The 22,776-nt window shown below is 57.6% G+C and overlaps 7 protein-coding genes across 7 annotated transcripts; 6 read left to right on the forward strand and 1 right to left on the reverse strand.

Moving 5' to 3' along the window:
• Nucleotides 1-1,480: 1,480 nt before the first annotated feature.
• EX895_002599 (uncharacterized protein) lies at nt 1,481-3,582 on the forward strand (the record flags this gene model as incomplete). Its single annotated transcript, XM_029883197.1, has 2 exons — nt 1,481-1,500; nt 1,668-3,582. 2 exons carry the CDS (start codon nt 1,481-1,483, stop codon nt 3,580-3,582), a joined length of 1,935 nt encoding a protein of 644 aa, XP_029740595.1.
• A 2,443-nt stretch (nt 3,583-6,025) lies between these two features.
• Nucleotides 6,026-9,130, forward strand: EX895_002600 (uncharacterized protein; the record flags this gene model as incomplete). Its single annotated transcript, XM_029883198.1, has 1 exon — nt 6,026-9,130. The coding sequence occupies one exon, from the start codon at nt 6,026-6,028 to the stop codon at nt 9,128-9,130; it is 3,105 nt and encodes a 1,034-aa protein (XP_029740596.1).
• A 3,825-nt stretch (nt 9,131-12,955) lies between these two features.
• On the forward strand, nt 12,956-14,911 carry EX895_002601 (uncharacterized protein; the record flags this gene model as incomplete). Its single annotated transcript, XM_029883199.1, has 1 exon — nt 12,956-14,911. The coding sequence occupies one exon, from the start codon at nt 12,956-12,958 to the stop codon at nt 14,909-14,911; it is 1,956 nt and encodes a 651-aa protein (XP_029740597.1).
• A 563-nt stretch (nt 14,912-15,474) lies between these two features.
• On the forward strand, nt 15,475-16,031 carry EX895_002602 (uncharacterized protein; the record flags this gene model as incomplete). The annotated part of the gene is made up of 2 exons (XM_029883200.1): nt 15,475-15,859; nt 15,985-16,031. The coding sequence occupies 2 exons, from the start codon at nt 15,475-15,477 to the stop codon at nt 16,029-16,031; spliced, it is 432 nt and encodes a 143-aa protein (XP_029740598.1).
• A 1,237-nt stretch (nt 16,032-17,268) lies between these two features.
• EX895_002603 (uncharacterized protein) lies at nt 17,269-19,362 on the forward strand (the record flags this gene model as incomplete). Its single annotated transcript, XM_029883201.1, has 1 exon — nt 17,269-19,362. The coding sequence occupies one exon, from the start codon at nt 17,269-17,271 to the stop codon at nt 19,360-19,362; it is 2,094 nt and encodes a 697-aa protein (XP_029740599.1).
• Nucleotides 19,363-19,843: 481 nt separating this feature from the next.
• On the forward strand, nt 19,844-20,624 carry EX895_002604 (uncharacterized protein; the record flags this gene model as incomplete). Its single annotated transcript, XM_029883202.1, has 2 exons — nt 19,844-20,289; nt 20,495-20,624. 2 exons carry the CDS (start codon nt 19,844-19,846, stop codon nt 20,622-20,624), a joined length of 576 nt encoding a protein of 191 aa, XP_029740600.1.
• A 301-nt stretch (nt 20,625-20,925) lies between these two features.
• Nucleotides 20,926-22,527, reverse strand: EX895_002605 (uncharacterized protein; the record flags this gene model as incomplete). The annotated part of the gene is made up of 1 exon (XM_029883203.1): nt 20,926-22,527. One exon carries the CDS (start codon nt 22,525-22,527, stop codon nt 20,926-20,928), a length of 1,602 nt encoding a protein of 533 aa, XP_029740601.1.
• Between the last annotated feature and the right edge of the window lie 249 nt (nt 22,528-22,776).

Genomic DNA, 22,776 nt, shown 5'->3' on the forward strand with positions numbered 1-22,776 from the left:
GAATGAGACGGCCCTGGTTGGCGGTGGATGGAGCGCGGGGTGTTCAAACAAGAGGTGGATGTCAGGACCAACCTGACAGTCCTTGACGTTATCGTTCGGGTCGTCGAGTCAGAAGGATCTACTGGGACCGATTAAGCAGGGAGGGTGGCAATGGATGCTGCGCTTGACGGTGCTCGGAAAGGGAGTGACTGCCTCGAGAAAGCGCCGATGCTCGAATTGGTACACGCTTGCAAACTGAATCCAGACGACGAATTCAGTGCAAAGCGATGTGACGCGACTTGATGCGATGTGGCGGTACGTGCTATGGCGTGGTACGGCGCGTGATGGTATTGGGGTGGTGTGATGTTCGGACTGTTCGGGAAGTATCCGTCGATGGTGGTTGGTGTCGAACGGCGATTCCGAGAACTCGATGATGGAAGCCAACAACCATTGTCGACGCTGCAGCCTTCACAAAGAGGCAAAAATCAACAGGGTTTGCTCTCGCTCCTCGCTCCATTTCCGAATTCCATCATTCGAGGGGTTTTTTTTTTTTTGCTTTTTAGTTCGACTTTTCTTCGGCCAAACAAACTCTCTCTGACTGAGCCAGATCCAGAGCCAGAGCCAGAGTGTCGGCTGGAAGCTGTCGACGACTTTCGCGTCGTACAGGCACGTTCGTAATTTTTTGTTCTTCAACTCTTGTCAGCTGTACAAGATCAAACAATTTTGAGGTGAGTGAGAAAGCGACTGCTGTTCTTCACAAGCAGTACCGCGAACTCTACAGCACTGTTGTACTACTTGTCGCCCTTATACTGTAACGCAAGGGTCGCCTCATCGAGTTGTGTCTCGCATCGTGGAGGCTTGAGTGCAACACTCTCCCTCAGCTGTTCTTGCCAGCATTGTGCCTGGCTTTGCTTGCTGCGAATCATCATCTTAGGTCAAATCGAAAATGAGCTGCAAAAAAGAAGGGTTCAAAAATCCAAAGAAAATCGACCTCCACTCGCACTTCTGACACCAAAAAAAAGAAGGGCCCTGAAGGCACGGCGAGAAGACCCGACCGAGCTGCGACTCTATGAGATCAGGCCAAGAAAAAAAGAGCACAGAAAGGGTTGACAGACCCGGTGGTATAAGCGATGATGTTGCTTCCTTAGAGACCATCATTCTCCATATACCAGCTCGACGACTAGCGTTTTCGCACTGGGATCGGTCTCAGGACTCGGTCTGAGGCAACGTAGAATCAAAGGCAAGGAGCAACGAGTGACTATGCAGGGTGTATAGGCAATCAGCGTTGACACCAGCCTCCCCAGCATGCCTCGAAGCAGGGTCAAGCTCGATCTTGGCCCTCACGGCAAGGTTCTCGCCTCGGTCCTCGACTTTGACGACGCCAAACTGGTTGCTGCAGGACGGTTTGGCGTGGATGTTAGCTGTGTCCAGCTTTATGTGAGTGATGGCGAGGATCTCTGGGAGCTCCACCCATCTGCTTTCCAGGACGTCGTCGCCGAGAATGGTGTCATTGTTGCAAAGGTGCTTGGTCGACCGCCCTCGCAAGGGATCCAAACTTCAGCTCTAATTCCTGATCCAGTTCGCTCGACCATTGTCACAAAGCAAGACACCTCCCGCTCCGTGCTGGCATCATCATCATCATCACTGCCAACGTCGTCCACGACCGGTTCGTCCATTACTCGCCGCAGCACACATGTTGGCCCCGGCAGCAGCAGCATTCTTCAATTGACGCCATCCGAACGCAACGGCCATCAGCGAGCATCGTCTGTCGCCAGCACTTCTTCCGCCGACAGCTCCACAAGTGCGATTTCTGCCTCGTCTGCCTCGTCTTCCTCCTCGTCCTCGTCCTCGTCCTCGTCCTCCTCATCTTCATCAAGCTCTTCATCTTCCTCTCCTTCTCACCCAGACCGGCGTTCGGAATCGGTTCAAGACGTGACCGCTACGTCGGCCAGTGTCCGCACCATCATTGGTCCCAACGGCCTGCCCGTCTCCTCCAAGGAGCGCTGGGATCCCAAGACTCACCGTCTTATGTTTGAAAAGCTCAACGAGATCATTGGCAGCGAGACCATCTATTACACTCGCAAGTACACCGAGGAACGCTATCGCATTTTCCAGCTTCTGATCGACAACTACGGCGACATGGGGGTGAAGGGCAACTTCTTGCGTGGGAGAACGGCTGCAGCGTTGATCTCACGCGTGGCAGGCGTGCTTCGTACCGCACGCGAACGCGGAGAAAAGATCAAGCAACCGTTCAAGTTTTTCTTCCCCAACAAGAAGGATGACGATGTGGCACCGCGTTCTGCTACGGCACCGGTAATGGCTTCGACTGCTACAGCTAGCAATGGACGCAACAGAGCAGCTGCACACCCAAATGGCGACGCCAGTCGGGCTCACACACTGCCGGCAAGAGGGCAGCCAGGTGCGAAGCGAGCGAGCAAGGCAGCCAGGGCGGCGGCAAGAAGAGAAGCACTAGCAGAAGCGTCGAGATCGACACAGGCATCGGCGACAGCATCCGAGGTGCCAGCTGCAAGCACTGCGGTCGCCACTGCAGCGCAGGCAAAGGGCAACTCCAGAGGAAAGGGCAAGGGCAGCCAGGCTGCGCAGAGGACGGTCACTAGCAACTCGAACCCACCTGAAATCCGAAAGAGGAACATCACCGCTGCACCTACTTCCTCACCAGTCAACAGAGGCGCCAAAAGGCCGGCCAACGGCAACGGCAACGGCAATGCGACCACCAGTATCACCCTCCCACAGTCCAAGAAGCAAAAAGGTACCAACAAGCAGCCGAGACCACCGCCTACGGCCATGGCACCCACACACCAGCGTCGAGACGCATCTCCGAGCCGATCGCATGGCTCTTGGACAGCGCGTCGATCGCCCCGGCGAGCAGCGCCGTCGAGTCGTTGTAGTCGTTCTGCTTCGCCTCGTGCAAGTAACGACGGTGGCGACGATCAAGGGTACTCGCATCGTTCGGACAGGTCCAGAGACAGATCACCAAGACGAGGAGGGGATTCTTGGATACGCGCGCGCGATGCAGAGCCACACAGCGGTCGTGACGACGACGAGCGACCTCCGTGGCGGTTGCCGAGAAAGCCGAGCTGGACGGATTGGGGTGATGAGCGTGAAGCCGTGGACCATCGACCTGCTACCCCTTCGTTGTCGAGAGGCAACACAGAAGAAGGTCGAGATACGACTCGACTTGGTAACGCGCTGTTCAGAGCTGAGACGGGATCGCCGCTGCCCCCAGCAGAGCGTTCTGGCTCGGGCCCTCGCGGGTCGCGCCGATGGGGACGCAGACCTTCGCCGCAATCCTCCGCCGCAAGCTTGCAGAGCAGTCCGACGACGCGCAGAAATGCCGTCGAGCGGGCGTTGGACCATCTGCTAGCAGTGGGAGCGGACCCTTCGAGCCGACCAGAAAACGGTAGAGGCCAACAGCAACAGGCTCGACGATGGGCCAGTCCCAACCGCCCCTGGCATCGAAGTCATCAAGAGAGCAGCGCCGATGCAAGGCACGATACCCCCGATCTGCACCGATCCGTCACCCGTCAGTTGCATCACGAGCAGCAGCAGCAGCAGCACGAGCGCCCTAGCAGAACGGAGTGAATGGCCGTCGGCATCGGTCCGTGACGCAGATCAGACTAGGCCCGCACTCCTCCGCGTACCGAGTGAGCGCAATGTTTTGCTAGGCGCACTTGTTCGCAGCGGCACGCTCTTCCGTGCTTTCCCTTGCCGTCCAACTCATAGCGGGTCTTCGACGGCTCTCGTATCATTATTGCTCCACCGTATCCACTACCATATGGATGCGTCATGAAGAAATTACATCATGACCACGATCGCTGCTGTCCGTTTTGTGTAGGCAACAACGCGTCGATGCAGAGAGTTCGGGAGCGTCGTTCCGAAGAGGTGACGTTGAATTAGAGTGATTTTCATGCAACGCAACTTTCTCTTTAGAGTCTACTGGTATCCGTCCGACTTCGGGCTCGCTTGGGTCCGATGTGGCTGTCCGCAACGATCTCCCCCACGAGGTCCACTTTGAGGGACCCGCGGCACGGCGCGACATGCAAAGAGAAGTAAGTCCTCAGCTTGGCGATGTCTCAGCAAGCTAGCGTCTGCTGGTACCAGTACGACGGAGACATGTTCAACTGCATGTGTACACGGCCAAATCGGCGCAACATTCCTTCCTTTTGTCATCTGCTTCGAATGCTGCCAACATGCTCGCAGCCAATGAGGAAAGTCGGGTTGCAGCGTAGCACGTCGGACAGACGGTCGAAACGCGCTTGGCTGCTCGATTCGATTCGCACGGCGAAACGCCTTGCTGCAAGTACGGCATTCCTCATTCGGGGAAATGTCGTCGAACTTTCTGTTCTAGCTGTTTGCACGCGGTCCGTCGTCGATCTTGACACCTCTGGATGGTCGAGATCGAGATGGTTGGATGAACCGGACTGGACTGCTTGCGTCCCCGCTTTCGACGGACGTTCGGAGATAAAACATCAGAAACACCAATGTCCAAGAGACCGCAACAAACCGGCTCAGTCTCTTTCCCTTCTCGGATCGTGGCTGAGTCCTCGGCTCTATCGGTTGACTTTTCAGTGGTACACCAATCGCCAATCACGAGCCGAACAACGGACGGTGCAAGAGCGCGTTCCTCCACTTCCCTTGCAAAGTGGAATGAAAGCAATCGTCCGCCACTCTTTTCCCAATCCGTGGAAATTAGCCTGAAATGCGAAAGCGCACGAAGCCGGAAGAGCGAATTGTCGGAAAAAGCAAGGGTGTACCAGATGATGATGCCACTGTGCGTCTGCCGGGCTGTTTATGCCTCTACCTTGGGCAGCTGTCCGGTTAAGCATAATTTTTTTGTGCAGCCTTGCTTACTGTCCGTTCGCTTGCTCTCTTGATCGTTTTTGTTTTTCTTTTCTTTTCTTTTGTTTCCTCTTTGCAGCACACGACTCGGCTACTGTCCCACGGATCTTTTTTTTCTCTCACTCTCTCTTTGTTTGACATATCCATGCTTACTGTGCAGCTTTGTGGGTGGAGGATCGGACGTAAGATCGAGTGCCCAGCGGCTCTCGAGTCAAGAACGGGTCTCTTCTTCTGTGTTCTTATTGTTCCTCGCCCGCTGTGTCGGAAGGATCGATCGTGCTTTGCCGAGCACAAGAGAGAACCACATTCAAAAGAGAGCGATGGCCAGGGAGTGAGTGAGTGAAGAGCGAGAGGAGCCAAGCATCGGAGGTTCACTTTCATCCGCGGATGAAAGCTTCCGCTGGTTTGCTTCCTTATTCGGGATGCAGCAGCAGCAGCAGCAGCTCGTGCACGGCAACTGCTCTCGTTGATGATACTGTGAGTCATGCAGCGCCCTGTCCAGGGCGATCTGCGAGGGTGAAACATATGTCAAGAGAGCTTGATCCTGAAAGACTCTCTCACTGGAAGCGAGGTTCGAAGATGAAAGAGAGGAGGAAACCACCGCAGGTTGAGTGCGTCTCCGTCGCCGTTACGAGAGGACGAGGTGGAGGAGGAGGAGCAGCAGCAGCAGCAGCAGCAGCAGAAGCCAAAAAGGAGAATCCAGCCAGGGTCTTGGCATACGGTTCGTGCCGCTTCGGGTTGCTCAGCCAAACGCAGGGCAACTCTGTATTGTCCCCTTACCAGCAGCCTGTTCTGTATAAGACGAGAGGAGAGGACCCTGACGGGCGCCTAGTTGGTCATCATTTCCGGCATCCCGTTGTCATTCTCTTAGATACATTTATCTCGAGGGCCCTTACTCCCTCTTTCTCTCTCTTTCCACCATTTCCCCACTGTCCTTCGCCGTCACCGTTACGAGCGTCCTTGTTTGAGGTTGCTTCTAGACCACATCGTCTTCGGCAACTTGGACATCGTGTACTACGACAGCGAGCAGATACTTGGTCCTCGCAAGCCGTGATTTGCCCGCCTCGGAGTTGCCGATTACAGACAAGGAAGTTGGGTGCGCCACTACGCTCGGAACTCATTCCGACACGGTTGCATTCTACTCGCACGCACAGATCCAGAGGACGTTCGCAGGATACCCACCAACATGCAGCTCTCTTCGAGGAGAAGCGGTACTTTCCTACTCGCCGTTCTCTGCGCGACATGGATGGCTTCCGCTGCTTCCGTTCAGGTGGCACGCAGCAACATCGATGCAGAGCTTACCTCTAATCAGCTTTCTTCTCGGTCATCGGCAAATGTGGACACTCCTACCAGCCGGATCGTCACGAGACACGGAGACCACGAAGATGGTGAAGAGCAAGATGCACAAGACGAACATGAGCACGAGCACGAGCATGACTTGACTCACGAGATGACCATGCCGGTGCATCCCTACCAGTTTGTCGAGGCTCACGACGAGGATCACGAACACATGCCCCAAGCTGCTCATATGGACTCGCCGCACCAGCACGAAGACGAGCACGAACATGAACACGCCCATGGCCATGGCCACAGCCACGGTCACGACGATATGCAAGCTACAGGTCCCTCGCCCGCATCCATCCCTGATGCCACAGTTGCCGGCACCGAGCTGCGAGACCTTCCAGTGTGGCACGCACACAAAGGGCACGGTCACTCGCACGGTTCCGGCCCCGCCCTCGAGAAGCTCAATGAGACGAGCCTCTTCCGTGCACACGGTCCGGATCCGCTCAGCTACCTCGAATGGGACTTTGGCTTCGGTCTCGGCTCGGCTTCTGAGCTTCGACGCTTCACCACCAACGCCGATGTACTCGCCGGAAAGCCAAAGATGGGCGTCGTAGATGGACGATGGAGGAAGTTTCTGGACGAGCAGGACTCTGAACAGCGGCAAAGTATTGCTGCCGACATTGCCTCGCGTCTGCCTGAGGGACAGGACCAAGAACCCAGCCGTCATCGCGGCCTGCTGGTGCTTCACGTTGTGACTGCCGTGCTTAGCTGCTTTGTGCTGCTTCCCATGGCGCTCGTGCTTCGTGCCGCTCACTCGACGCTGGCTCCATTCGTCTCGCTGCTCTACCTGGCGATGCTAGGTGGATCCATGTTCCTCTCTATCCTCTACAAGGCGCTAACTCCTCGCCTCTATCCAGGTAACGCGCACGGTTCCATGGGCTGGGCCATCCTGTGGATCTCGCTCGCCACCCTTGGAGGCGACGTCTTCCGTCTCATCGCTCAAATCTGGTCGGCTGTTTCCGCTCTGAGGTCGCAGAAGCAATCAGTTAACAGTGCATGGCTTCCTACCAACAGCGCGGAGTTCAGCAATGGCACACATCGATCGTGGAGGGATGTATTTGGCACTGTGCTCGGCCGTCAACAGCGCCCCGCGCAGAACAGCGAGACGTACGATGCACTGGAAGAACATGCAATGCTGTCGGAAGAGGCGCAGAGCGACGCCCAGGAGCTCGACTTGGAGAAACACATGCGTCATCGACTCTCGTCGAGGCGTAGCCCTGGTAGCTCCCGCGCCGGCTCCGGATCGGGCTCGCCTCATCGTGTCCACTTTGACGAACACGCATCCCCCGCAACACATGGTGCTAGTGCAGAGTCGCTTGTGGAACCTGTCAACTGGGTTGGCAGTGGAAGCACCGCAGTCAGCAGCCCCAGACAGCGTGGACTGCAGATGGACAACGTTCTGACAACATCCCCGACCACCACGGCTTGCAACACGCCTCGCAACTCGATCTTTGGCGGCGAATCGGCTTCGCTACCTCTCCTCAACGGCAAGACGTTCGCACTCTGGAGCGAGCATACCCGCGAGAATCACGTTGCCTCGCCACAAGATGGGCTCAAGGACGGCATGCCTTTGCCCACCAAGATGCGCTCTGGCCGTCTGGACACGGTTCGCACCATCGCGAGGTACACGCGTGTGGTAGCGGCTCGCTCGCTTCCCATCCTGGCGTTTGCGACCTCGTACACAGGACTGGCTGTGTACACGGGCTCGTGCCGCGGAGGCTACAAGAACGTTTGCCTCGCTCACGGCATCAAGGGCGGTATCTTCTTCTGGTTTGGTCTGCTCACGTTTGGACGCTACCTCGGCGCCTATGCCGACTGCGGATGGGCGTGGAACAAGCGACCCAGTGCCCAAGCGGTGAGCGCAGGACGTGGACTGGCAGCGTGGCGACGAAGCATGCCCAGCGCCGAGTTTGTCGAGTGTCTTGTCATTTTTGTCTATGGAGCTAGCAACACGTGGATGGAACGCTTTGGCGCTGCTCCGGGCGATCCCTACACGATCAAGCAGATCCAGCACATCTCGATTGCCGTCATGTTCTGGTTCGCAGGCTTGATGGGAATGCTGCTCGAGACCAAGACGATCCGCAACATGCTGTCGTTCCCGATCGCCTATCACCATGTCGCGGCTGTTCCTCTGCGCGAGGCTCGACGACGTCGAAGGGGTCATTCCCGCCGTAGCGGGGAGCAGCTATCGCGACGTGGCCATGGCGAGGCTGCAGCAGATGCCGACCTGGACATGCTGGTGGAAGCGCAGACGCAGCCAGCATCGTACTCGGCGTCCTTCAACCCTTTCCCGGCACTCGTAATTGGCGTGACCGGCGTGGCGATGGCAGCCCACCACCAAGACTACCAGTACGAAGTAGAGATTCACATGCTTTGGGGCCAGCTGCTAGCAGGATTTGCGCTGCTGCGATGCCTCACGTACTTCTTGCTGTGGCTGCGCCCGCCGACGGCGTCGGTTCTGCCCTCTCGTCCGCCTACCGAAGCGTTGGCTGCCTTCTCGCTGTGCTGCGGCGGGCTCGTGTTTATGCTGAGCAGCGAGGAGGTGTCCTTCGCAGCGATGCGTAGCGGCTACGGTGACTTTATGGCGATCCTCAACGTCGCCGTTGCGGTGGTAGCGCTGTTGTTCTGCTGGACGACCGCGCTGATGATGCTCAAGGGCTGGGCGGTGCGTCGCGAGGTAAGGCGTACTCTGACGGAGCAGCAAGAGGCGAACGAGCCGGTGAGATCTAGCTCGAACGCCTTGCAACTCGATGTATCGCACGCTGCAGCAGCTACAGCTGCTGATGAAGAGGAGGAGGATGAGGAGAGGGAGCGAGTACCACGGCACATGCGCGCCAATGTTGTGCCGGGCAACTCGCAGACAATCGAGACTTCTCCTGTGTTTGTGCTGGACGATGACGACGATGACGACGAGACTGGCGCTGCCACCCACGATACCTTCAAATGAGTCGGCTCAGGACACCGACAATACCCCTTGATCCGCTATTTCGCACTCTACTCGGAGTTTCCTTCATCTTGTTTTTATACCAGGTTGTAATGACCAACGCATTCTCGCCCCCTCTCGGCTGACTGACCAAAACGACTTTGGCTGTCGATATCTGTAATCCAAACCTTATTGCATGACGACCAAAGCGTGATGCTGCTCCTTGCAACTCGTGCGCGATAGCGGTAGCGGTTTGTTGGCTGGTCGTGAGCCACGGTGGAAGGGTGGCGCACTCTAACATCGAAAGAATCGGCTTACTCACAGCCTCCACAGAGACAGCGAGGGCGATTTTCGATTTTTGGAGCGTGAAACAGGGTCAGCGTGTTGTGGCTTGGCTTTGCAAAAGGGTCCTGATCGGCTTTCTCAACAGAAGGAGGCGGGACAAGGCACAACAGCAGCAGCAACGGCCATCGACCTGGCTGCAGGGTTGCTTGCAGTGCATACTGCAGCTCTCAGAACACTCCCCCGCCAGTGCCGTCCCTCGTGCCTCTTTGATATTGTCAGGCGTAACTATCTTGCGATATAGCAGCAGCGGCAATGTCGGAGTGCTCGTCGTTTGAACCATATTGTCCTAGAGTCGTAGTGGTGGGCTTGCCGTGATATTGTGTGGGGAAAACATTGTGTGATTGACTAAGGTCGAGCAGTGGGCAAGAAAGTTGCGGCTTTACCTTGATTAAATCCGAGCTTTTCGGGGAGCATTGAATTCTCATTCTTCGGGACAAAGCAGCGCAGCACAGCACAGCTCAGATTGTGACAGATAATATTCTGTTGAGCATGCGAGAGAGAAAGAATGTGATAGAGAGACAGAGAGAGAAAGAGAGAGACAGAGAGAGACAGAGAGAGAGAGAGGGAGACAGATGTATGACAGCAGCGAGCGAGTAACCGAGCGTTGACATATGCCCTGCTCGGAATCGAGTTTGGGCTGCCGCGGCAAAGCACAGTGCTGCGCTGCACCTTTCTCAAAATTTGGCGGCTCCTGAAATACTCTGTCTGATTCCGTCCCGCAGCTAGAGGAGAGCCAAGATCGCCATCCTTCCAACGACCACCATCACCACCTCCCTAGGAATTGGCGCAACACTACCATCCACTCCAAACCGACGTTATCATAATCGATCAACGGAAGGTGCAGCACCATTACTTTCACCGCCACCGCCGGCCCCCCTTCTAGCTTTACTCTACCGCAATCCTCTGCTGTCAACGAGAAAAGATGGTCGTTATCGCTACTACACCCACAACCTAGAATCCAACGAGCGAGAGTCGCCCATCATGCTCGACATCTTGCGCCCCGCGACCAGCCAGGTCAAGACGAACGCTGCTTCCCCTCGTCCCATTTCACCCCTTGCCTCGCCTGCTTCTTCCACCTCGACCCTCAAGGCATCGCACCAGTCCAGATCTGATCATGCCTCGGCTTCGAGCAAATCATCTCTGGCTACTGCCCGTTCCAAAGGTCAGCAGGCGCGCCGTCAGAGCATCGAAAGCGCCGTCTCTTCCTCCCACCGACGCCAATACTCTTTTCAAGATCAACAGCATGGCCTCCTCGATCCCAGCTCTGCCTCCTCTTCCTCTTCACGCGCGTCGCAACGTCTAGAGCCCCTTCGACGCTCTACTTTCGCTTCGGACTCGCGTGCACCGCACCAGAGCAGAGGTCGGCCCAAAGTAGTGACCCGCTCCAGCGATGCACTCGCACCGCACTCAGCTTCGCTATCCGCCTCATCTACAGATCTTTTTAACGACGAGCACAGCCGGACACGCAAACGCTCTCGCGCGCAGAAACCGTTGCTAGGCGGCCTCTATTTTTCCGATCTCATCGTCGTCGCCTTCTTCTATGCTGTCAACCTGTTGCGTACGTGCGGCATCGCCGAACTTGTCGATGTAGCTTTCAAAGCGTTCACCTACATCTGCACACGTCTGCCCTTCGATTTTTACCAGCGATGGTCCCTCAGTCGTCCGCCATCTAGCCAGTTTGGTTGGTACCCTCCCCTCACCGCCTCGTCCTCGGCCACCCACCCATCCGACTCGCGTGCTGCATCATCCAAAGCCGATGTCACTACTCGCACATCCAAAGCGCCAGCAGGCGAGACAAACTCCGCCCATCGCTCACAGTCGAGTCGCATCTCGTCGTCGACCGCGATACCGGATCTTGATCCATCTTCCGACGACGACGAGACCTCCTCCCAGGATGCGTTGGACGATGACATCCAACTCTCGCCCTTCCACCATCTCACGCTGCTTCTCGTCCGATTCGCTTGCACGAGCTTCCCACACCTCGTTCCCCGCGTCCTTTTCGCGGAGGAGACCATCGGTCCACTTGTGCGATGGAGGACGGGCGGCGGGGCTGCGCGTATCGTGCGCGAGTTCACCAGCGAGTCTAGCCCTCACCCCACCACATCTGGGCTGCCTCGGACCACTGTCAAGTCTGATCCATCACGAAAAGCTGCTGGCACCGCAGCGCCTCCCGAAAAGGCCAAGTCCGGTCCCAGGTCGGCTCATAGCTATACCCGGCCAGGCTTTCGTGCCTTTTGGATCGGCGCAGACGCGCATGTCCCTGTTGAAGTACGACGCTCCGATCCATCCTCCAAGTCGGCTTCGACGCTGCTGTACCTGCACGGAGGCGGCTTCTCGCTCGGCTCAGTTGCCTTTTACGCCGAAGCCCTCATCCGCATCATCACCAAAGTCTGTGCCATCGAAGATCGCGAAAACGACGCCCGTTGTGTGGCTGTCGAGTACGATCTTGGTCCGACCTCGCGCTTTCCCGGTCCGTTGCTGCAGTGTCTTCGATGCTATGCCCATCTCATCGAGGTCGAAGGGGTCGATCCTTTGTCCATTACCATCGCCGGTGACAGCGCTGGTGGCAATTTGACCATGGCCATGCTACTCTGCCTCGATGGACAGGCACGCGGCGATGCCAGGCTGGCCGAGAGGGACTGGAGCGCACTGCCCATGCCGGGTAAGGCTGTCTTGATCAGTCCCTGGGCGGATCTGCGTCCATCCGCCTCCCTGGCCTTTTCTCACCTGCGCCAAGCCGCTGCATCTGCTCCTGCCTTTTCAAAAGAGGCACATCCTCATTCGAGCTCCAAGGATGGTGCGAAAAATAGAAACGAACCAGCGAACGTTCGCATTTCTGCCTGGACCGAAGCGATTGGACAACACGAGTGGGATTACGTCGCGGCTGAAGCGCTTATGCATTTCGCACAGCTGTATGCTGGTGTGCTCAAGACACCGCGCAGGGTGAGGGGCCCCATGGGCTGGGTGGCCCATATGTGTGCCGTGCTTGCGGGTGATGATAATGCCGACGTCGATCATGCAGAAAACCGATCTCCTGCCGACCAGGTCAAGGACGCAAAGGTTTCCGGAGCGCCATCGATGGGCGCCACCGCGCCGCTTACCATCCTCCGTACGCTTCTTTCGCCTCCTCAACGTGTCGCTCGCGCCGCCCACAGCATGCTCACAGAGCCACTGCTAAACCGCGCGACCACCACCAGGATACCTTCCCTTTCCCCGAGGGCGGGCGCCAACCCAAACGCCTTCAACCAAACGGAGCACGTTCGACCTTCCGCCGTTGGTGCTCTCGATCCGATATTCCCTGCTGCAGAGCGGAAGACCGATGCCGTCCCGGGCACCGCCGACTTGTACATCCCAATCTGGGACAATGATCCTCAGCATGCGCAACAAGACGTCAAACGGGACGCGAGCGACCCGGACTTTGAAAACGCCAAGAGCTTACTGGAGACGAGCAAGCTTATCAATCCGGCCATCGGCGATTGGAGTCGTATCGCCCTGCAACGCGGAATGCTTGTGGTCTGGGGTGATCGTGAACGCCTCGCGGATGACATTGAGACTTGGATCGATAGTGTGCGCCAGTCACAATCGGGGCCGAGGGCACGTCGTGCCGCAGACTCGTTCTCCGACGATAAACCTGGACAAGATGTCGATCCATCGCAACGCTCGACGGGATCCGCTTCTTCGCGTATGCACGGTCCGTCTTTGCAAGAGCGACGAGCTGCATCGAGATCGCCGCATAGATCGACGCCGGATTCATCGGAGCAAGCTGTCGACTGGCTGTGCACTGCTGTCGAGCACGGCCCTGGCGGCGTCCACGCTTGGCCCTTCGTCTCGATGTATCTCGCTGGATCCGAGGCAGAGCGGGAGAAAGGACTCGAAATCTTGGCGCGCTTCATTGCAGAGCCTACATCCAGTCCCCCATCCACAGTGCCGCCCACGCCGACATCGCCGGCTGTGCCTCTTGCTGTGCAGCTGCCCGGCACGCACCAGCAGCGATTTCTTTCTGCAGCTGCCAACTCGCCGCCGCATCTCAATGCAGTATCGCCGGCTGGGTCGATGCCCAGCGACATTAGCTCGCGGGGTGATGCGGACGACAACGATTATCCCTTTTTAGGGTCGAGCTATACAGGATCCGAAGGGTGGGATCCAAGTGAGAGAAACGAGCTCGGCTTGGAAGGTGTCTATCCGCACGAGACCGTGTGGACGCAGCCCACTCCGACTCCGTCTACAGGCATGGGTACACCGCTGGACAGCGATATGGAGCGCGAGAGCATTGGACACGATGAGCTTGTGCGTCGAATCGGGCTTGGACTTGGTGGTAGCGATGCTATCGGCATTCGCGAAAGCGGGGGGACAACGATGGAGCCAGTACGGCTACTCCATCCCGGCCATTCTGCTGTCCCGAATTGGAGCCAGCAACAGAACCGGCCTCAACAACGCCCGGCATCGACGGCATCGCAGCCTCGTGCATCAGCGACGCCAGTACACTACAGCTCTGCGCAGAGTTACGGAGTTCCTGTTGGAGGACGGTCCCTGGCGGATTTGGAGGCGGAGTCGGACATGAGTGCGCCTGCCTCGCGACCAGATTCACCAGGAGTGGACTGGAAGGAGAATGAAAGAGGTTATGACGCGGTCAACGAGGACGACTTGGACGCTCCTTCTCCGGAGCTGGATCGCGAAGCATACTTTGAAGAGGCCGTGTCGTACGCCGACGACGCCATCCCGATGGATCCTGGATTCTACGGCCTGGCGCACTACCACACGCTGCGACCGGAAGGACTATCCGACATTGCCGAAGAAGAGTCGCAGCTCGACACATCTTCGGTGCTCAGCAGCGGGTACGGAGCCTTGTCTCCCGGATCTAGCGATATCACATTCTCGCCGCACGACGGCAGGTCGCCTAGTATGGCAGCCACCAGAGCACCCCCGACGAATCCGGGGAGGTATGCATCTGCGTATACACCGTCGGCAGCGGAGATGGCGCGGCTGAGAGAGGCGCTGGGTGAGCGGGAGCGGCAGTATCAGCAACGTTTTGCGCGCGGAAGCAGCCGGTTCCCCATCGAAGAAGACGACGACGACGACGATGACGACGCCGCCGACGCGCCGATCGGAGACGGCTATGGATCAGATGGTGATGTGGATTGGCTTGATATGGATGATCAACAGCAACACCAACAGCAGCAACAGGAGCAAGCGGTGAGTCCATGGAGATCGTCTGCTGAGCTGCCGAATCTGTCGGCATTGCAAGAGCAACAGGACGCTCCAACCAGCCGCGATTCGCCTCGAGCCCGTCCATCAGGCGAGACCCCTTCTGCTTCTTCCACGAAGCTCAGCACCAAAGTGGATGATGACGGGAGTGGGCAGTCCCAAACACAGGCGGGAGAATCCGACGTGCAGCTGCCTCCTTCACCCGCAAGATCGACCAGCTCACAGACATCTGGATCCCGCGACGTGTGGTGGTAGTTTTCTCCGACTCGATAGCTGCATTCCCACTTTTGTACAGTACACACTATTTTGCGTCCCAGGGCTTTATCGTCGTAAGGACAGGTTATAGACATACTGTCTCGATGCGACTGGATATAAGTGTCTCATGAGCTGTTGAACGACATGGCGATGCGAGAGTGGCACCTCGATTCAAGAGAACGTAAAAGACGCCAGTGGAGCTTGCCTTCTGCAGAGACCCAGAGAAACAAGACGCGTCTGACACGGCGAGGGTTAGATTGCAGTCGAAAGTGCCCAACGAGACCCTGTTTGCATGGCGTTCTGGCGCGTGTCCGCAAAATGCCCAAATGCGGCTTACCTTTCTGTGTGCGGTGAAAGCCCGCGCGCTCACGGCACAGCATGATGGCGCTTTGGACATTTGCAACACGCACTTGGCTCCGAAAGGCACGGACTACTGAGCTCTATTAATAAAATACAGGTGTTGGTCTCCTTTGTCCATCCGCCCAACAATCGACACCTTACCTTTTGCTCCTCATCATTACCATCATCGTCGTCAACACTAACACGATTCGATATTCCTCACAATGCTGACCCTCAACTCGACAAGACAGACGCTGGTTTCGGGCGCACGTATGCTGTCCACCTCGGCGGTGCGTAACGATCTGGCACGCATGCAGGTCCTAGGACGCCTCGCTGCGGACCCGGAGCTCAAGACGACCAAAAACGGCAAGGACTACGTCCGATACACGGTGGCGACCTCGGACCCACCCACGGGCCCCGCCGAGGACGGCGAGCGCGCTCCTACTACCACGTCGTACCACCGCTTCTACGTGTTTGGCGAGCGGGGCGTCGACAGGATGAAGAACATCAAGAAGGGTTATCGCGTGCTGGTGGATGCCGAGTTCAGGATCGAGAGGACGCCTGCGGAGGGCGAGCTGCCGGCCAAGGACACGCTGCTTGCTCTGCACCGTAAGTTTTCTCCGTCGTGGCGAGCTGAACAGGATCCTTGAGACCGACTGACTGACTGAATGTCTTGCCAACTCTCGCCTCACTTCGCATCTGATCATCTGATTTCTGACTGACCGACACGACAGGTGGTATCCAGGTCATCGCCAAGCCCAAGGAAGCCGGCGAGGCTTAGTGTCCCGCAATGAGCGCAATCTAGTCACGTCGCTGTTCACAAGCTCAGGGCTGGCCGTGCCCTCAGACCTTTGGTCGGTCCAACAAGATACGGAGACTTACACTCACTCCCACACCCACACCACTCTCACCATTTAATGTATGCTAACAATCTCCGATACTTGGCCCGCCGCAGTCGCTGAGCGCATCACACATGGAGATGGGAGGATGCTAGTGAGAGGAACAGGGTCAGACAGCGCATGGGCTCAAAAAAGCTGGCATGTTAGAGCGAAGAGACTTTCCCAAGTTTTTGGAGCTATTGACTCGTACGTAAAACTTGCACGAAACGGAGCGAGGACGTCGAGCCGGTTTCAGGTCGATTTTTAGTTTGCTACGCCTAGCTGCAGCCCCCTTCGGTTCTCGAGACCCAACTCATGCCTTTGTTTCAGACACTTCTGCCGTTGCACTGTTGCAGACGAATGCTCGCCTGGCGATTGCTAATGCGATCAATGCAAGGGTTGATTGGGTGCTGGGGCCCAATGATTAGGAGATCGCCGACACTGAGAGAAGGGATTGCCGTTCAAAGCAGGCTCGCGACTCGGATCGTCTTCGTAACTGCAGACGCAGAGAGAGAGGGAAAGGGAGAGAGCAAAATGGAGCGGCGAGCTTGAGTAAGCCGCAAGGGTCTCGGAAGGGAATGTATTTTTTGACTCGATTTTCTTTGGATTTTTGCTCTGATTGCTTTGCGCCTGTGTCGAACTACGAGACGGCTTTCCCCCCCAACGAATGGGGGGCTGAATGAACCGCGAATAAGTGGTCGTGGTGGCGTGCTCTCTGTTTTCGCACTTCTGGCAGTTGCGCCGAGAGGGAAGAATTTTCCTAGCGAGCAAGCATATCCTCGTTCGTGCTCGGCTGTCAGCGACAGAGTCTCCCCGGCTTCAGAAGGCTATCAACTGCTGGACGGCTTTCATTTCTGAGCGGCTTCCAGAGAGCGAATTTAGCTGATCGCCGTTCCGCCGTTTCGCCGCTTGAGCGCTAGAAGCTATCTGCTGCACCAACAGTCTCCGGCCAATCCGAGCTGTTGCTTTTGTCCGCTCCCTAGGAGGTGCTTGGCTGCCATTTGACAAAGTCGACGTGTTCGCTCTTTCCCTGTCTCCATCTCCTCTTCCTTCTCACACCCACCATCTTTTTCGTCTGCTTGACGTCCTACTATCGACTCCATCAATCCTTTATCCTGATCTGTTCGCTCCATCATCACCATGGATCGAAGCCTTTGCCCTCTGAGGCAGATCCGACAGGCGTGCCCTTACATGGGTCGCGTCTCGATGCCTCAGCTTCGACAGATGTCCACTACCGTCCTGCACCCTGGTGGCCCCACCCGACTCATCTCCCAGGCTCAGCAGTGCCCCGTCATGAGCCAGAGCCTCGCCATTCAGGCCGAGCAGACCAGCGGCGCTGCTGCCAGCACCTTCACCCCGACTTTTGGTGCTTCCGGCAGCTCCTTCTTTGCCAACGCGGCTCGTCCTGCCGCCGCTGTTGCTGCCATCGCTAGTGGTGGCTGCCCCTTCTCCAACCAGATGATGGGCGGCGCTGCCCAGCAGGTCCGATCGTATGTTTCGCGATCCGAAGCTGCCCGTGCCTCCGTGGCCCAGCCCGACGACATTGAGCGTCTGCACGCCAAGGAGGGCATCAGCATCGCCGACCAGGCCCAAGTCGACAAGTGTCCTCATGCTCGCAGGCTCGCCGAGGTCGCTGCTGCCGCCGCTGCTGGCGACTCGCTGCCCCAGCATCAGCGACGTAAGAGCATCAAGAACAAGCAGGTCCGCACCCCTGGTTCTGGTCTCGGTGTGCACCCCGAGCCCGAACCCTACAACCGGCCCGGTTTCCATTACGAAAAGTTCTACCACGAGCAGCTCCAGGCCAAGCACGCCGACAAGTCGTACCGCTACTTTAACAACATCAATCGTCTCGCCGGCAAAGCTCCCAAGGGACATCTGTCGGTCGAAGCCGACGAGATCACTGTCTGGTGCGCCAACGATTACCAAAACATGAGCCGCCACCCTGCCGTGCTCGAAGCCATGAAAGACACGCTCGACAAATACGGCGCTGGCGCTGGCGGCACTCGCAACATCGCCGGTCACAACCGTCACGTCGAGACCATCGAGCACACGTTGGCCCAACTGCACCGCAAGGACGCTGCGCTCGTCTTTGGCTCGTGCTACGCCGCCAACGACGCAACGCTCACCATCCTGGGTTCCAAGCTGCCCAACTGCGTCATCCTCTCCGATGCCAGCAACCACGCCTCGATGATCCAGGGCATCAAGCATTCCAGCGCCAAGAAGGTCATCTACAAGCACAACGATATGGCCGACCTCGAGGCCAAGCTGCAGGCCATCCCCGTCGATGTGCCCAAGATCATCGCCTTCGAGTCCGTCTACTCCATGTGCGGTACCGTCGGACCCATTGAGAAGACGATCGAGCTTGCCGAAAAGTACGGCGCCATCACCTTCCTCGACGAGGTCCACGCCGTGGGCATGTACGGTCCTCGCGGTGCTGGTGTCGCCGAGCACCTGGACTGGGATGCGCAGGTCGCTCAGGGTCACCAGCCTGGTCTGCTCAAGGGCACGCTGATGGACCGCATCGACATCATCACCGGCACCCTCGGCAAGGCTTACGGCAATGTCGGCGGCTACATTGCTGGCTCGAACCGGTTTGTTGATCTGATCCGCTGCTTTGCTCCGCAGTTCATCTTTTCCACCACGCTTCCTCCCTCGGTACTCACCGGTGCCAATACGGCCATCAAGGTGCTGATGGAGTCGAACGACTCTCGCATCCTCCAGCAGGTGCGCACGCGCGAGGCCAAGGACAAGCTCATTGCCGCCGGTATCCCGCTGCAGCACAACCCTTCGCACATTGTGCCCGTGCTGGTCGGCGACGCCTCCAAGGCCAAGGCGGCTTCCGACATGCTGCTTGAGGAGTACGGCTGCTACGTGCAGCCCATCAACTTCCCTACCGTCGCCCGCGGTCTCGAGAGGCTGCGTGTCACGCCCACCCCTGGCCACACTTCGGCTGACGTCGACCACCTGGTCTACGCTCTCTCTGAGATCTGGAAGGAGCTGGGTCTGCGCACTGTCGATGACCTGCGTGCCGCTCCCGAGGGCCAGGACGCTCTGGCCGATCTGTTCAAGGCTTCCGAACAGACGGCTCGCGAGAATCCGCTCTGGACCGACAAGCTGCTCGGCCTGGACGAGCTCAAGGCGGATGTGCGCACCAATGGCTTTGCCTCTGCTCCCGCTGCTGGTCCTCACGTCGCTGCTCCCCCTGCTGCTCGTGCCGTCGGCGTTGCTGCCTGAGCTCTACTGTTCAGCACGTGCTCTCGCGTGCGGCTGGAAGCAATCTCCGCTTGCAGCCATCGCCTCCTCCTTTCCTTGTTTGCTGTCCCGAGTTTGACCGGTGGTCTTTCTCGCTCAAAGTGTTGGAACGAAATGCAAGTTCTTTCACGCCTCGATCTATGACCAGTGTTTCGGGGGGTTTCATGAGTCCAAAGGTGTGAGAAGAGTGAGAAGAGCGAGGACATGAGCTGAAGTAATGGAAGCAGGGTTGAAGGCGGCCGTTTGTCTCGTACGAGAGTCTATGGTGCCTTTCTACTGACCGAGGGAGCGTGACCTGAGTAAGAAGAAAGTCGAGAAGAAAATCTGCACAAAATTGGCTTTGACTGACACCCGACTCTGAGCGACCAGCAGCCATTGAGCAAGCAAGCATTCTCATCGTCATCACCATCGTCACCACCCCGCACTGAAAGCTACCCGTCTATATCTTTGCACCTTTGCAGCAATGATGTCGACATTCGGAAGCGCCGTTGCGTCGTCTTCGCGCACTCTTCTGCGCACCAGCACCCGCCGCGTTGCACCTACCGCCGTGCGCGCGCTCTCGAGCTCCGTCGCTGTTCGCAACGCTACACCTGCATCGGCACCCGCCTCATCCGTGGATGCCAAGATCTCGACGATCGTAGACCAGATCGAAAAGCTCACTCTGCTCGAAGCCGCGGATCTGGTGTCGCATCTCAAGACGCGATTGAACATCACCGAGATTGCTATGCCCGCTGCTTCGGCTGCCGGTGCTGCTCCTGCTGCTGCCGGTGCCGGTGCAGCAGACGAGGTTGCAGAGGAGGCTGCAAAGCCAAAGGAGAAGACCGTGTTCACCTTGAAGCTGACCGGCTTGAAGGATCCCACCGCAAAGGCTAAGGTCATTAGGGAGGTCAAAGCGGCCAACTCGAATATGTATGTTCTGACACCCCCATTTCGCCGACTCGTGCTCGAGCTGCGGTCCCAGCTGCAGTCGTCTCGACTCATTTGCGACTTCGCTGATTGGATCGAGGAGCTCGGTCAAGAGGCACCAGATTGACAGCCAAAGTGGAACACAGGCTGATACTGACAATCGAATCTCCTCACTTTTTCCTTCATTGACTTTGTGACGACAAAACAGGAACCTTGTCGAGGCAAAGAAGTTTGTCGAGTCGACACCTCAGGTGCTCAAGGAGGGTCTCAACAAGGAAGACGCCGAGAAGCTCAAGACCGCCATCGAGGCTGCTGGTGGTACCGTCGAGCTCGAGTAAAACGCGAGAGCCCGAAACGTGTCTGTGTCCACCAAGTCGGCTCACACAAGAATCGTACCGAGCATCTCTATTCCTCTCGCCTCCAGAGCTTGACGTCCTCTACAATACACCTTCTCAATGTAACATTTGCTCTCGTTTTGCCTGCCGTCTGCATCTACCCTCATCGCGGACTGCTTCGTTCGCAAGCGTCTCTCTGTCTCTCTCTTCTCGGGGACCCAGTCGGTGCGTTGACAAGCGATGTTCGTTGCTAAAGTTACGGAGTTCTCCACTCAGATGATTTTGGGATTGCAAAACGAGCTTTCTATGCCCACGCATCTACACGGTGTGAATTGTCTTCGTTCCTGGCGCCCTTATTGGGGCTAGCCCGGCGAGTGGGATGTTCGCCGTAAAAATGAGTGGCGATCATCTCGCGTACCATCTCGCCGATAGCCAAGCTCGAAGTGAGACCAGGACTCTCGATGCCCAACAGACTGATCATGGCGCCGCCGTCGACCTTATCAACACTCGTCCTTGCGGGCGAGATGCAGCTGGAACTGGGCGCCGGCAGTCCAGGCGCACGCTGCCACAGCCTCTGAGCGGCCAAGTTGGACGAATTGTGCCACAGCAGCTGGAAGTCCATAAACGCCTTTGTGTCGGGTCCGATGAGCTTAGGTCGGATCCCGGCGTAGTCCGGAGCCAGGCCGCTCTTGTCAATGTTGGGGAGGTACTCGCAGATGGAAGCGTACATGCTCTCGATGCGCGCCTCGTCGACAACGAGCGAGCGCTTCCAAAAGTCGATCGCTTCTTGCGACCCATCTTCGGAGGGTGGCGGCGGGGAGATCCACTCCGTGTCGGGGCCGAACCGGACGTTGCCGTCAAGGTCGAGCGTGAGATGCGTGCCCAGCGACGTGTGCGCATGTGTACCCTTGTTGCGTGTATCCGGGACCGGGTAGATGAGGTGCTGGATGCCGTCAGCACCGCGACCCTTGTACGAAGCGTAGTTGCCCTTAGAATGCCACATGGGAATTGCGTCCTTTTCAGCACCGCCAAGCTCCGAAAGTAACGAGTTGAGCACCATGGGCGCGTTGAGTCCGGACGCGTTGATGACCACTTTGGCCAGCAGCGAGTCTGCGTTGCCGGAGGTAGAGCTGCTCGACTCAGAGGTGAGCGTCTGGACGATCCAACCGTCTTGCGAGCCGTCGGATCCACGTTTGCAGTTGACAGCACCGGGGTCGGGTTGATTGGGGTCAACGCGGACGACTTTGGTGTCGTAGACGATCTCGGCATTGTCAGCATCGAGCAGCTCCCGTTCGAGACTGGCCATGAGCTCGTGACTGCTGACGATACCTGTGCGTTCGGAAAGGAGCGCCCAGGCGATGTTGTCGGACAGGTGCGGCTCGAGCTCTCGTGCCTGCTGTCCAGTTATCATTCGCGTTGGCGGTGCGAGTGGTCCAAGGGAGTCGCAGTGAGATTGAAGCTTCTCCAGATAGGCTTTGGAAAAGTCAGCGCCGACGACGAGCTTCTTGGTTTGCTTGTGCGGGATCGAGTGCTCTTGACATCGTTGATACATGAGCTCGCGGCCACGTAGACACAGACGCGTCTTGAGGGAATCTGCAGGATAGTAAAGGCCCGCGTGGATAACTTCGCTGTTGCGAGAGCTGGTCTCTTCGCCAAAAGACTTGTTGCGTTCGACGAGGTAGGTCGTCTTCTCGGGCCAGCGCGCGGCGAGTGCCGCTGCGATCGAAAGACCCACCACGCCTCCGCCCACGACGAGGTGATCGACGGTGAGCTCAGGCTGCTTGGGCGGGTATATGGATCGAGATGGTAGCGAGACGATGAGGGGCCGCACCGCTTCGGTGGCTAGACCACGGCGCAGCAGAGGCGCTCGTCTTGCTGTCAAGCGGGACGAAGATGCAAGAGTCATTGTCGATTGTTTTCTTGCCTGGCGTCCAGAAGTGCGCTGTACGTCGGCTTGCCTTTATGTGCGATCCAGTATGTGCAATCCAGTTCTGCTGCTCGCGATGAATTTCTGATCGATGCTGGAGAGGTATTGAGCTCCACTGCGTTGTCGGAGGGGCTCGGAGACATCCGAAGCCGGTGGAGTCAGGGACTGTCAAGAAAGGTGATAGCACGTTCGTTTGACATCAGTGACGCCGATGAGCGCCGTTCTGGA

The sequence above is a fragment of the Sporisorium graminicola genome, chromosome SGRAM_15 (assembly GCF_005498985.1).
Source record: "Sporisorium graminicola strain CBS 10092 chromosome SGRAM_15, whole genome shotgun sequence".
NCBI classification, from domain to species: Eukaryota; Fungi; Basidiomycota; class Ustilaginomycetes; order Ustilaginales; family Ustilaginaceae; genus Sporisorium; species Sporisorium graminicola.